The sequence below is a fragment of the Phyllopteryx taeniolatus genome, chromosome 14 (assembly GCF_024500385.1).
Source record: "Phyllopteryx taeniolatus isolate TA_2022b chromosome 14, UOR_Ptae_1.2, whole genome shotgun sequence".
NCBI lineage: Eukaryota > Metazoa > Chordata > Actinopteri > Syngnathiformes > Syngnathidae > Phyllopteryx > Phyllopteryx taeniolatus.
Window position 1 is genome coordinate 1732710 of NC_084515.1, and position 14362 is coordinate 1747071.

General features: G+C 48.1%; 1 protein-coding gene across 1 annotated transcript; it reads left to right on the forward strand.

The window, feature by feature from the left end:
• The first annotated feature begins 5068 nt into the window (after positions 1-5068).
• LOC133489064 (kelch-like protein 10) lies at positions 5069-12699 on the forward strand. Its single transcript, XM_061797758.1, has 5 exons — positions 5069-5220; positions 5307-5787; positions 7062-7673; positions 11977-12126; positions 12206-12699. The coding sequence occupies exons 1-5, from the start codon at positions 5069-5071 to the stop codon at positions 12521-12523; spliced, it is 1713 nt and encodes a 570-aa protein (XP_061653742.1). The 3' UTR covers positions 12524-12699.
• Positions 12700-14362: the final 1663 nt, after the last annotated feature.

Genomic DNA, 14362 nt, shown 5'->3' on the forward strand with positions numbered 1-14362 from the left:
GACTCAGATCCGGTGTGCAAAGCCCTTCAAGCGCAGGGTCAACGCCTATCGAAGCAGGATGAGCAGCTTGCTGCCCTCCACCTTCATCTAGAGGGACTATCAGAACATCAGGACAATATGATGAGACAGGTGGCCTCAATGTTTGAAGTTCTTATGAAAATGATTCTAAAGAAGGAACCAGTTGGCACAACACCCGATACCGCCACGGTACCAACATTTCCATGTGAAGCAGTCACCATGCAGTCACCTGCCACCTCCGCTGCTTTCTGCCCACAGCTCCCGACCGGAAAGATTCTCTGGAGATTCTGGGAACATTGAGCCGTTCATCACTCAGTGCGAACTCCACCTTGAGCTGCAGGCAGCTTCCTTCCCCACCGAGCGGGCAAAAATTGCTTTCGTCATTTCCCACCTGACTGGTCGTGAGGACCAGTCATAGCTGAATGGAGCTGCAATTCCGCAGCGTGTCATTCGTGGGCTTTTTTCGTAAAGACTATGGAGCAAATTTTTCAGTTTTCCACACCAGATCGTGAGGCAGCTCGCTCCCTTGTCACCTTACAACAAGGCAAGCGCAGGGTGTCAGATTACGCGATTGGGTTTCGCATTCTAGCAGCTGAGAGTCAGTGGAATAATAGGGCACTCCTCGATGCCTTTTTTCAAGGACTATTCCCCACCGTCAAGGATCATTTGGTCCTGCTAGACCTGCCGACCGACTTGGACACTCTCATCGCTCTCGCCGTAAGATCGACAAGAGGCTTTTGGATCGCGAGCCTGGACGAAGTTCGGCGGAGGGCTGCGTCACTTGGAAGACGAGCCTCGGTGACCAGCCAAACCAAGGCAGATCTCAATTCTCTGGCTAGAGTCACCACGGATAAACCCATGCAACGGAGCAGGTTCCGTCTCTTCCCTGAGGAACGTCAACGCCGGCTGAGGGAAGGGCGGTGCTTCTACTGCGGGCAGTTGGGTCATTCCGTGAGCAACTGTCACGTCAAAGTTGCCGGTGCCGGTAGCAAGGGCACGGGAGAGGTGAGTCTGAATTTCATTAAGACCCTGCCCGGGTTCTTCCTAAAGGGACACTATGCTCTCCTGATCAAGAAATTCATACACCTGTATTAATTGACTCTGGTTCTGACGCAAACTCCCTCGTTAGACGTATGCACCTTAGAACCTTTCAAATAAAACGCCACCGCAACACCTATACTGCAGACGGCAGTTTTATGGGCAAGATCACTCACCGCACCCAAACACTCACATTGACATTTCCTGATTCTCACTCACTCAGGAAACGCATTAGTTTTCATGTTTTTGATGCCATGAATCATGACCTTATTTTAGGTGGGTTCTCTGGGGAGGTTATGTCATGGGGCAGCAATTGCGCCCAGAACTGTTTCAAGCCACCATGTGATGTTTAGGGCTATGTTTCTAATGACAATTCACAGATCCCATCTGGGGATCGTGATTTATCTCAAGTGCCCACCTGTTACCAGGCTATTAAAGATGTTTTTTCCAAGTCCAAGGCCAAATCCCTTCCACCCCGCAGACCTTATGACCGTGCTGTTGACTTGCTGCCTGGAACCACACCCCCACGAGGGAGGTTATTCTCTTTCAGGGCCGGAACACAAGGCTATGAAGGAGTATGTGGATGAATCATTGGCAGCCGGGATTATTCGCCCATCTTCATCCCCTGCCGGAGCCGGAGTTTTCTTTGTGGACAAGAAGGACAAGACTCTGCAACCCTGTATCGATTACCGAGGTCTCAACGACATAACGGTGAAAAACCGGTATCCTCTTCCTCTCATCTCCACACCTTTGAGTTCCTGGAGGGAGCCAAGATTTTCACCAAACTAAGACTTAAGAAATGCATATCATTTAGTTAGGATAAGGGAGGGGCATGAATGGAAAACAGCATTCAACACACCAATGAGACATTGAGTATTTGGTGATGCCTTTTGGACTAAATAACACTCTAGCTGTGGTCCAGAACTTTGTCAATGATGTCCTGCGTGACATGTTGAATGTGTATGTTTTTGTATATTTCGACGATATTTTGATATTCTCCTCGGATGAGGAGCGTCACATCATTCATGTCCACTCTGTGTTGTAGCAGTTACTGCAGAATGAACTATTTTTCAAGGCTGAGAAATGTGAGTTCCACAAGGCTTCCGTTTCTTTTCTGGGGTTCGTGCTGGCTCCAGGTGAAATCAAGATGGACCCTTGCAAAGTTGATGCCCTGACTAATTGGCCCACTCCCACGTCATGCAAAGACGTACAAAGGTTCTTAGGGTTTGCTAATTTCTATAGAAAGTTCATTTGAAATTTCAATTCTATAGCCTCGCCTTTGCTTGATCTTACCTCGCCACACAGACCTCTTGTATGGAACCCGCTTTGTCAAGCAGCTTTTCAGAAACTTAATTTGAGCTTTACCTCTGCTCCCATCCTTACTTTGCCAGATCTCAAACAGCAGTTTGTGGTAGAAGTTGATGCGTCTGATGCCGGTATAGGAGCAGTGCTCTCCCAGAAATCTCTCAAGGATGTTAAGTTACATCCTTGTGCTTATCTCTCCAAAAAACTGACCCCAGCTGAGAGAAATTATGACATTGGTGACCGTGAACTGCTGGCAGTCAAGGTGGCTTTGGTAGAGTGGAGGCACTGGCTAGAGGGGGCACATACTCAGTTTTTAGTATGGACAGATCCCAAGAACCTGGAATATCTCAAGTCTGCTAAGAGATTAAATGCGAGGCAGGCTAGATGGGCTCTGTTTTTCACTAGATTCAATTTCACGTTATCCTACCGACCTGGTTCTAAAAATGGTAAGCCAGATGCTTTATCGCGCATTTTCTGCGCAGAGAATTCTTTGTCCGACCCTAAAACCATTTCGCCCAAGTCATGTTTTGTTTCTGCTTTTCTTTGGGACATTGAGACTGCGGTAAAGGAGGCTCTGGAGAACACTCTTAGCCCAGAAAATTGCCCTGAAAACAGGCTTTATGTGGTTCCGACCTTAAGGGGAAGAGTCATCCACTGGGCTCAGACTAACCGTACTGTATGTCACCCAGGCATTGCCAAGACTCAATCTGTGGTCGACCAGCGCTTTTGGTGGCCCAATGTTAGAAGGTATGTTACCAATTATATCAATGCTTGCCAGGTATGTGCTGCTAACAAGTCCTCTCGTAAATGTCCTTCTGGGGAGTTGCGACCCCTGCCAATACCACAACGTCCTTGGTCGTGGACAGGTTCTCTAAAATGACACACTTCATTGCACTCCCGAAACTCCCCTCAGCTAAAGACACTGCCGAGTTAATGATACACCAGGTATTCAAGTTCCATGGTTTCCCCAAGAATGTGGTATCCGATAGGGGTCCCCAATTAATTTCACAATTTTGGAAGGAGTTTTGCAATCTCATAGGTGCTACCGTCAGTCTGTCAACTGGGTTTCACTCTGAAACCAACGGCCAAACCGAGAGGCTTAACCAGGACCTGGAGACTGGGCTCCGATGTCTCGCTTCACAGGAGCCGCAATTCTGGTCTCAGAAACTGGTTTGGGTTGAATTCTCTCACAATTCCCTCCCCTCTGCATCCACTGGTCTATCGCCTTTTCACGTTGTGCATGGTTACCAACCATCTCTATTTCCTGCCATAGCCCCAGAGTCCACAGTTCCAGCGGCATTGACCTTGGTGAGACGCTCCAGGAGGACCTGGGAGCGAGCCCGCCAGATGCTGCTGCGCCAGGGACGGTCCTATAAAACCGCTGCTGACCATCGGAGGACACCGGCCCCGAACTACAAAGTGGGTCAGGGAGTTTGGCTCTCTACCAAACATATAGTCAAAGAAGCTCGCTCCCAGGTTCGTTGGGCCCTTCCCCATCACAAAGATCATCAACCCTGTCACCGTGAAGCTTAGGCTCCCAAGGTCGATGCGGGTCCACCCTGCTTTTCACGACAGCCTATTCAAGCCAGCCCGGGAGTCCCCTCTAGTCCCGCCCTCCAGGCCCCCTCCTCCCCCCCGGCTTGTGGATGGGGGCCCTGTCTTCTCTGTGAAGCGGCTGTCGTCGTCTCGTCAGAGGGGGAGGGTGTTTAAATTTCTGGTGGACTGGAAGGGCTACGGCCTGAGGAACATTCATGGGTGCCGGCTGCGTTTATCGTGGATGACTCGCTCATTCGGGACTTCCACGTTGCGCATCCAGGGGCTCCGGGGCCGGCCAGGGGGAGGGGGTGGGAGGGAGGTGCACTGTCATGTGTGTGTGTTCATGGGTTTTTGTCTTCCCCCTGTTTCATACACACCTGCTCCTAAGAGCATCTTCACCACCTGTGCCTCGTTCACCCTAATTACACCTTGCATTTAACCTCGTGTCATTCTTTCTCGTCGTCAGTTCATTGTACCTTGTCGTCGCGTTCCAGCATTCCTTGTTTCCACGTCAAAGACTCACAGTGAGACTAGACCCTGTTCCGATTATCGACCTCGGCTTTTTTCCTCATGTTTTTGGATACTGTTGCCTTTTTTGGATTGCCTGCCTTTGTACCAACCTCTGCCCGTATATTAAACCTCTTTTTTTGAAACTGTGCATTTGTTTTGGAGTCGGGCATTTTTGGGTCCTATCCTCTGTTCCGTTCATGACATTCAGTTCTTAAAAGTCTCTCAGTGTTAAGCTAGATCCTGTGAAAAGGTCCCACTAAACCCACTTCATTTGAGTTTACCAGATAACTAGTAGTAGTCGTTTACTTCTACTTTTTTAATGGAAGCCACCAGAATTCTTTTAAACTTGATTCTAAACTTTTTCGAGCGATTGGTAATATAAGCTATTAAGATATCTGTCAGGAAAGCTTCATGAGTCTTCATCACGCCACTCGTAGAAATCCGATCTGTTACGGTCTTGGGTTAGAAAACTTGAACCCACCATAGTTTTCTTTATAATTAAAGAAGTGACACTTTGATGATGTGAATGATGTCGTCGTTGATGTCAACGATGTCTTTTGACACAGAATGCCACCATGATGTTATGGCAAAGTTCCTGTTATACTCCTGCAAGGATTGAGCAGAAGCAAAAGGTGTTATAAGAAATGGCAACACGATCAAGATGAGTTGCAATGGTGCATTTTCATACAAGTCTGGCTCTGTTTACAATGAACTGCGTCTGACAAGAGAACTCAGTGATGCAGTCATCATAGTTGATAAAGTTGAGTTTCACATCCACAAGATAATCCTTTGCAACAGCAGCCTGTACTTTTTGTGAGTTGATCTACGGTCAGAGAAAGCGATACCATGAGTACACAAAATTGAACACGTGTTGAATATAACCTGTTTCTGATGTTCAGAGAGCTTTTCCAGCATGGGTCAACACCAGACCAGAAGATCTATGTCATACAGGGTCTGACACCACCCTTAATGCAGCTTCTCATTGACTTTGCATACACTGGCTCTGTGTCTGTGTCAGAGGATAACGTAAAGGACTTGTTGATAGCAGCAGATAAGTTCAACATAACAGGCATCATTCAGACCTGCTGTGCATTTCTAACAGAGCAGCTCTGCCCAGAGAGCTGCATCAGCATCTGGCAGTTCTCTAAGAATTGCCATGCCCCAGAGCTGCAGCTAAATGCCTACCAGTACATCTTATACCACTTTGAGGCTGTCACGAGCTCATTTGAGTTACAACAACTCTCCTTCCAGGACTTCTGCAAGATCCTGGACAGAGATGACCTGATTGTGAAGGAGAACACCGTTTACGAGGCCATCCTCCAATGGATCGCACATGCTCCTGGGGAGCGAGGTAAAAACATGGCGGTGCTCCTGGCCAAAGTAAGTCGACATTCATTTCTGGTTTTCAAAATTGTTGTAGAAAGGAAGTGTTTCAGCACTGGTCTCCAATCACCGGGCCGCGGACTGATACAGGGCCGAGACTGAACAAAAAATATTTTACCTGAAAGTATTTTTATATTGAGATTCAGGTGTTGTATGCCATTACAATTGATTCGCACCTGAACTGAACAGCAGCTAATCACATCTCCACATTCGGAACCAAAACAAGAGCAATTTGACGTGATATGTAGCAAACAATTGCAATTTACACTATTTGCTGCAGTAACTGAATCGTCTTTAGGTTTTTAGTTTTAGGTTCATTTAGTTGCAAATATTTCTTGTGCGGCACGGTGGCCGACTGGTTAGAGCGTCAGCCTCACAGTTCTGAGGAGCCGGGTTCAATCCCCGGCCCCGCCTGTGTGGAGTTTGCATGTTCTCCCCGTGCCTGCGTGGGTTTTCTCCGGGCACTCCGGTTTCCTCCCACATCCCAAAAACATGCATTAATTGGAGACTCTAAATTGCCCGTAGGCATGACTGTGAGTGCAAATGGTTGTTTGTTTCTATGTGCCCTGCGATTGGCTGGCAACCAGTTCAGGGTGTACCCCGTCTCCTGCCCGATGACAGCTGGGATAGGCTCCAGCACGCCCGCGACCCTAGTGAGGAGAAGCGGCTCAGAAAATGGATGGATATTTCTTTGTAATTTTGCAAATCTAGAAAAGCTCTATATGTAACAGTTATTATTATTACTATTATTATAATTATTAGTAGTAGTAGTAGTCGGAGTAGTCGTAGTAGTAATAATAGTAGTAGTAGTAGTAGTAGCAGCATTAGTAGTAGTAGTCAGGGGCCCATGGTAAGCAATTTGAGCATTTATTCCATATCCCCAATATCCAACTTAAGGTCCAAGTATTAGTATGTTCTTTGTGTTCATCAGTAAGACAATTCAGCTCTCTAGTCGGATATTGAATAAATGCTCAAAAGGCTTCCTAAGGGGTGTCGCACCCAATGAAAGGTTTCAAAACCCGTACTTGCACATTACCCAGGTAATGTGTGAGATGAGAACAAACTACTTCTCTTCTCTTGCCTCGCCACCCAGTGTAGTGTGTTACAGTGCAGGCAAACGACGCAGGACATGTCAATTGTTGATTTTAGTTTATGCCCCGGGCCGCTTAAACAACCGGCTGCAGGCTGCAAATGGCTATACTTTAGACACCTCTGCCTCTAGACATTCACAAAAGTAATCTGTGTGCCTTTCTCTTCCTGCCGCCGTCTAGGTCCGTCTAGCTTTGACCAGTCAGGAGTTCATCACCATCAGTGTGCTGACCAATGACCTCGTGCAGAACAGCAGAAAATGCCTGGAGATGGTGGCCTTTGCTGCCCGAGTTATGCGACAAATGAAAGCCTACTCTGTGTCTGGGTACTGCAACCTGGTGGCCCGCCCACGACTGCCTTCTGGCATCCTGCTGGCGATTGGCGGCTGGAGTGACGCCAATCCTACGCACCTCATTGAGGCGTATGACGTGCAAGCTGACTGTTGGGACTACCTGGTGGACCACATGCAGCACCCCCGAGCGTACTGCGGTGCTGTCTTTCTCAACAACTCCATCTACTGTGTCGGAGGATTTGATGGGGCCGAACACTACAACACCGTCAGCTGTTTTGACTTGAACGCACGCACCTGGCAGGAAGTGGCCCCCATGCACTCCCGTCGATGCTATGTGAGTGTGGCGGTGCTAAAGGGCTGTATCTACGCAATAGGAGGCTACGACGGGCGCGTGCGACTTAAGACTGCGGAGTGCTACACGCCCGAGACCAACCAGTGGATCCTTATCGCCAGCATGCAGGAACACAGGAGCAACGCCAGTTGCACAGTCCTCAATGACAAGGTAGGTGTAGAACTGAAATATTAGTTTTGTTTGTGGTTGTCAAGCTGGGCTGAGCTATAACTTCTGGGATTGCAAAATGATTTGTAATAAATTATGTTTCATCCATCCATCTATCCATCCATTTTCTACCACTTTTCTGAGGTCGAGTCACAGGTGCAGTAGCTTTAGCAGGGATGCCCAGACTTCCCTTTCCCCAGCCACTTCATCCGGCTCTTCCGGGGGGATCCCGAGGCATTCCGAGGCCAGCCGAGAGACATAGTCTCTCCAGCGTGTCCTGGGTCGTCCCCGGGGTCTCCCCCCGGTGGGACGTTCCCGGAACACCTCACCAGGGAGGTGTCCGGGAGGCATCCGAATCAGATGCCCCAGCCACCTCATCTGGCTCCTCTCAATGTGGAGGAGCAGCGGCTCTACTCTCGTATCATCTCGTCCCGGATGACCGAGCTTCTCACCCTATCTCTAAGAGAGAGCCCGGACATTCTGCGGAGGAAACTCATCCCCGACCCGGAGAGGGCACGCCACCTTTTTCCGCCTGAAGATCATGGTCTCAGATTTGGAGGTGCTGATTCGCATCCCAGCCGCTTCACACTCGGCTGCGAACCGAGAATTGGAGATCACGGCTTGATGAAGCCAACAGAACCACATCATCTGCAAAAGGCAGAGATGCAATACTGACGCCACCAAACCGGACCCCCGCTACGTCTCGGCTGCGCCTAGAAATTCTGTCCATAAAAGTTATGAACAGAATCGGCGACAAAGGGCAGCCTTGGCGGAGTCCAACCCTCACTGGAAACGAGTCCGATTTACTGTCGGCAATGCGGACCAAAATCTGATACTGGTCGTACAGGGACCCCATACTCCCGAAGCACTCCCCACAGGACTCCCCGGGGGACACGGTCGAACGCTTTCTCCAAGTCCACAAAACACATGTAGACTGGTTGGGCGAACGCCCATGCTCCCTCGAGGACCCTGCCGAGGTTGTAGAGCTGGTCCACTGTTCCACGGCAGGACGAAAACCACACTGCTCCTCCTGAATCTGAGATTCGAAGTCCCGACGGACCCTACTCTCCAGCACCGCTGAATAGACCTTACCAGGGAGGCTAAGGAGTGTGATCCCCCTGTAGTTGGAACACATCCTCTGGTCCCCCTTCTTAAAAAAGGGGACCACCACCCCATTCTGCCAATCCAGAGGCAGCATCCCCGATGTCCACGCAATGTTGCAGAGCCATGTCAACCAGGACAGCCCCACAGCATTCACAACCTTTAGGAACTCTGGGCGAATCTCATCCACCACCAAGGCCTTGCCAAAGAGGAGCTTTTTAACCATCTCGGTGACCTCAACCCCAGAGATAGGAGTGCCCGCCTCAGAGAAACCAGACTCTGCTTCCTCATGGGAAGGTGAGTCGGTTGAATTGAGGAGTTCTTCGAATATTCTCCCCACCGACTCACAACGTCCGAGTCGAGGTCAGCAGGGCCCCATCCCCACTATACACAGTGTTGATGGTGCACTGCTTCCCCCTCCTGAGACGCCGGATGGTGGACCAGAATTTCCTCGATGCCGTCTGGAAGTCTTTCTCCATGACCTCACCGAACTCCTCCCATACCCGGGTTTTTGCTTCAGCGACCACATAAGCTGCATTCCGCTTGGCCAGCCAGTACCCATCAGCTGCCTCAGGAGTCCCACAGGCCAAAAAGGCCCGATAGGACTCGTTCTTCTACTTGACTGCATCCTTCACCGTTGGTGTCCACCAACGGGTTTGGGGATTTCCGCCACAAAAGGCATCGACCACCTTACGGCCACAGCTGCGGTCGGCCGCCTCAGCAATGGAGGCGTGGAACATTGTCCACTCGGACTCGATTTCCCCCGCCTCCTTCTGACGTGGGATTCTGACAGACGTTCCGAGCAGACCCTCACAATATGTTTGGGTCTGCCACGTCGTACCAGCATCTTCCCCAACCATCGGAGCCAACTCACCACTAGGTGGTGATCAGTGGACAGCTGCGCCCCTCTCTTCACTCGAGTGTCCAATGGCAGTCCTGTGACACGACCACAAAGTCGATCATCGAACTTCGACCTGGGGTGTCCTGGTGCAAAGTGCACGTGTGGACACCCTTATGCTTGAACTTGGTGTTCGTTATGGACCATCCGTGATGAGCACAGTCCAAGTCCAATAACAGAACACTGCTCGGGTTCTGATCGGGGGAGCCGTTCCTCTCAATCACGCCCTTCCAGGTCTCACTGTCATTGCCCACGTGAGCATTGAAGTCCCCCAGCAGAACTATGGAGTCCCCAACCGGAGCGCTCTCCAGCACCCCCGCGCTCTCCAGGACCCCCTCTAAGGACTCCAAAAAGGGTGGGTTCTCTGAACTGGTACTCGTGAGCTGGACTCCAAGAGCCAAAACTTTTTCTACATACACAAAAGGCCATTTACCCATGGTGCCGGTGGGGTTATGGTATGAGCAGCCGTATGTTATGGGCGACGAACACAGGTGCATTTTATTGATGACATTTTGAATGCACAGAGATACCGTGACGAGATCCTGAGGCCCATTGTTGTGCCATTCATCCACGACCTCATGTTGCAGCATGATAATAATAATGTTGCAAGGACACACAATTCCTGGAAGCTGAAAACATCCCAAATCTTGCATGGCCAGCATACTCCCCGGACATGACACACATTGAGCCTGTTTGGGATGCTCTGGATCGGCATATACGACACCTTGTTCGAGTTCCTGTCAATATCCAGCAACTTCGCACAGCCATTGAAGAGTGGACCAACATTCCACAGGCCACAATCAACAATCTGATCAACTCTATGTGTAGGAGATGTGTTGCGCTACATGCGGCAAATGGTGGTCACATCAGATACTGACTGGTTTTATTTTTGTTTAGTGTATATACGACATAGCTTTGGTCTGAACATAAAAACACCCAATAGTTTTTTAAAACTGATATAATTTTGATGTATAATCAAAATAATTTGACATCGTTGCATAAATAAAGTCATTTTATTATTAGGACAAAAGGTGTTTAGGAATGTTGAAAGTCCTATTTTTTGACAACAAAAGGCACATTTCTCTTGAGAATGTAGTCCTATTTTTTTAGAATAAAAGGTGTAATATTATGAAGGTTGTATTTTTGAAACTCAGTTTCACATTGACATTTAAATGACTTTCTTACCTCGTTAAACTGACTTTAATATCATAGTATTATGTCTTTGTGAAAAACCTTCCTATCCATCCATCCATCCATCCATTTTCTGAGCCGCTTCTCCTCACTAGGGTCGCGTGCGTGCTGGAGCCTATCCCAGCTATCATCAGGCAGGAGGCGGGGTACACCCTGAACTGGTTGCCAGCCAGCCAGCCAATCGCAGGGCACATATAAACAAACAACCATTTGCACTCATATTTACACCTACGGGCAATTTAGAGTTGTCAATTAACCTACCATGCATGTTTTTGGGATGTGGGAGGAAACCGGAGTGCCCACCCAGGCAGGGTCAGAACATGCAAACTCCACACAAGCGGGGCCGGGGATTGAACCCCGGTCCTCAGAACTGTGTGGCAGACGTTCTAACCAGATGACCACCGTGCCGCCAAAACTCTTCCTATTCTAAGAAAACTACTTTCTTCACCAAATACGGCTTTATTTTCATGTCTTGAAAAAAATTTCTCCCTAAAAAATATGAATTTGTTATCACAATAACTTTTCCGAAAAAAATAGGCCCATTTTTGAGGCAACGTATTTTGCCAAAACAACTTTTTCTAGTATTTGGGATGTAATATTGTCTCTATGTGAAATAAGAATTAAAATCATCCACGCATTCTGAGGTCCAGACATTTTTCTGCCAACAGGCCTTGAAAGCATGTCATTGGAATTTCTCAAGCTTATCTACGACACTAGCAATGATCTCTGCATTCCCTTTCTGCTTCCGCGTCAATGCAGTCAACAAAACAAACATGTGCTCTCACAAGTTCGTCTTCTACAACCAATCAGAGGAAAGGGGGCGGTCTTAGCCAAATATGGACAAAGCAGATGCAAAACTGGGCCAAACAGAAGTAGCTGTCAGAGGGGCCTTTTCTGGACACTAGTGTGACAAAACCAAGGTTTTTTTTAAATGAAATTGACACTTTGATAGTAAGTCCATGTTAGGGAGTCACTCTATGGAGGTGTAAATAGCCAAAATACATTACCTTTAAATCATATTCCACATCCAGAGGAACACATGGTTGTTCTGAACTCAGAACGTTTAAGACCTCTTGCTTTCATTCACTCCATCATAATTTCCCCCTTTGGTTCCAGGTGTACATTTGCGGAGGTTTTAATGGAAATGAGTTCTTGCAAACAGCAGAGTATTACAGCCCAGAGACCAATGAATGGACAGTGATCGCCCCCATGAACAGCCGTCGCAGTGGCATTGGCGTCATTGGCTGTGCTGACTACGTTTACGCAGTAAGTGTAGTTTTATAAACTCTAGCGTCTCCCTTTTATTTAAAATCCATCCAAAATTCTTCCCTTTTCCCTCATGAAGGTCGGCGGATATGACGGTGATGACCGCCTGGCTAGCGCCGAAGCTTACAACCCACAAACCAACAACTGGATCTTGTTGCCCTCCATGCAGTGCCCCCGAAGCAACTTTGGCATTGAAGTGGTGGAGGATCGCCTCTTTGTTGCCGGTGGTTACAGCGGCGTCTCAACCACCAACCACGTGGAGTACTATGACCTCACCACTGGTCTGTGGTCTCCGGCCAGCGCCATGAGGATCTCCCGAAATGCCTTGACTTGCTGCGTGATATCCGGATTTCGCAACGTGACCCAATATGCAATGCTGCGGAAAAATTATACCTGAGCTCCTCTTGGAGGATGGTTTGGAAAGGGAGGATGACTTCTAGAGCCTGGAGAGGTGCAAACCTCAATGAAAACAGATTTATGGAAATGGAAACCAAAGAGAATAAAAAAAATATCTCCAATTTCATTAATACATTTTCATATGGTTCAAATTCATCCATCCATCCATTTTCTGCACTGCTTATCCTCACTAGGGTCGCCGGCGTGCTGGAGCCTATCCCAGCTATCTTCGGGCGAGAGGCGGGGTAAACCCTGAACTGGTCGCCAGCCAATCGCAGGGCACATATAAACAAACACACATTCGCACTCACATTCACACCTACGGGCAATTTAGAGTCCTCAGTCAACCTTCCACGCATGTTTTTGGGATGTGGGAGGAAACCGGAGTCCCTGGAGAAAACCCATGCAGGCACGGGCAGAACATGCAAACCCCACACAGGCGAGGACGGATTTGAACCCGGGTCCTCATCACTGAGGCGGATGGGCTAAACAGTCAGCCCGTCCACCGTGCCACTGATAAAAGACAGAATTACGTATTCATGTTCAAGAGCCAAAATAAGTAATTTAAACCCAGCATCCCCAGAGGCCCACATCGCAGATCCACAAGGATAGAGGTTCAAGTACATGCAAGTGACCCTATGGTGTGCACAGGATTCTAAAATGAGAAGATATGATTTGGTCACATTAAAGTACATTTACATTACACATTATATTTCTGTATGACATTCTTTCCCAGGCAAACAAGAATCAAGCTTCAAGGTTCATCATTTTAATGAAAGGTGACCAGTTTTTCGCTGTACAGGCGTACAATGCCAAAGAACACAAGTGTCTGGAGAGTTTTCAGGACAATGAGTGCATATATTTGATTTTGAATAGCCCATTTCATGCATACTATATTGCGTAATATGTGATCTATGGAGTACTTTCGACTGGATTAGCTGTAAATTACTGTTTTTTGACATTGAGAATGTATTTCTGCAGATTTGCGCATAGTAATCATTGTCAGTAGACACTGAGAGGTCTTTTTCCCATTTTGCGATTGGTAAGTATTGAATTAGTACTTAATTTAATTAATTTTTCTACTTTTGAAAATATTTTTTGCTACGTGAGAGTAGTTCCATGATTTTATGAACAAGTACAGGTAGTTCTAAAGTAATCACGTGTGTTGAGAATCTTTTTAGGATTGCTGTTCTTGTTTAATATTATTGAAGGAAGTTACCACCTCTAATTTGAAATTCTTGGAATAAGCTTTCACATGACTGCGTTATTTTTGAATAAGTGATGTAGGCAGTCAATGATATTTCATAGGTGCATCGCATTTGTGGCACATTCAAATTTGGTTAGACTACCAGTGGTCAGGCGGCACGGTGGGCGACTGGTTAGAGCGTCAGCCTCACAGTTCTGAGGACCCGGGTTCAATCCCCGGTCCCGCCTGTGTAGAGTTTGCGTGTTCTCCCCGTGCCTGCGTGGGTTTTCTCCGGGCACTCCGGTTTCCTCCCACATCCCAAAAAACATGCATTAATTGGAGACTCTAAATTGCCCATAGGTGTGGATGTGAGTGCGAATGGTTGTTTGTTTGTATGTGCCCTGCGATTGGCTGGCAACCAGTTCAGGGTGTACCCCGCCTCCTGCCCGATGATAGCTGGGATAGGCTCCAGCACGCCCGCGACCCTAGTGAGGAGAAGCGGCTCAGAAAATGGATGGATGGATACCAGTGGTCATTAAACGTGAATCTGTCATGACCGGAACAGAGGATAGGACCCAAAAATGCACGACTCCAAAACAAATGGACAGTTTCCAAAAAGAGAGGTTTAATAGACGGGCATCGGTCGGTACACAG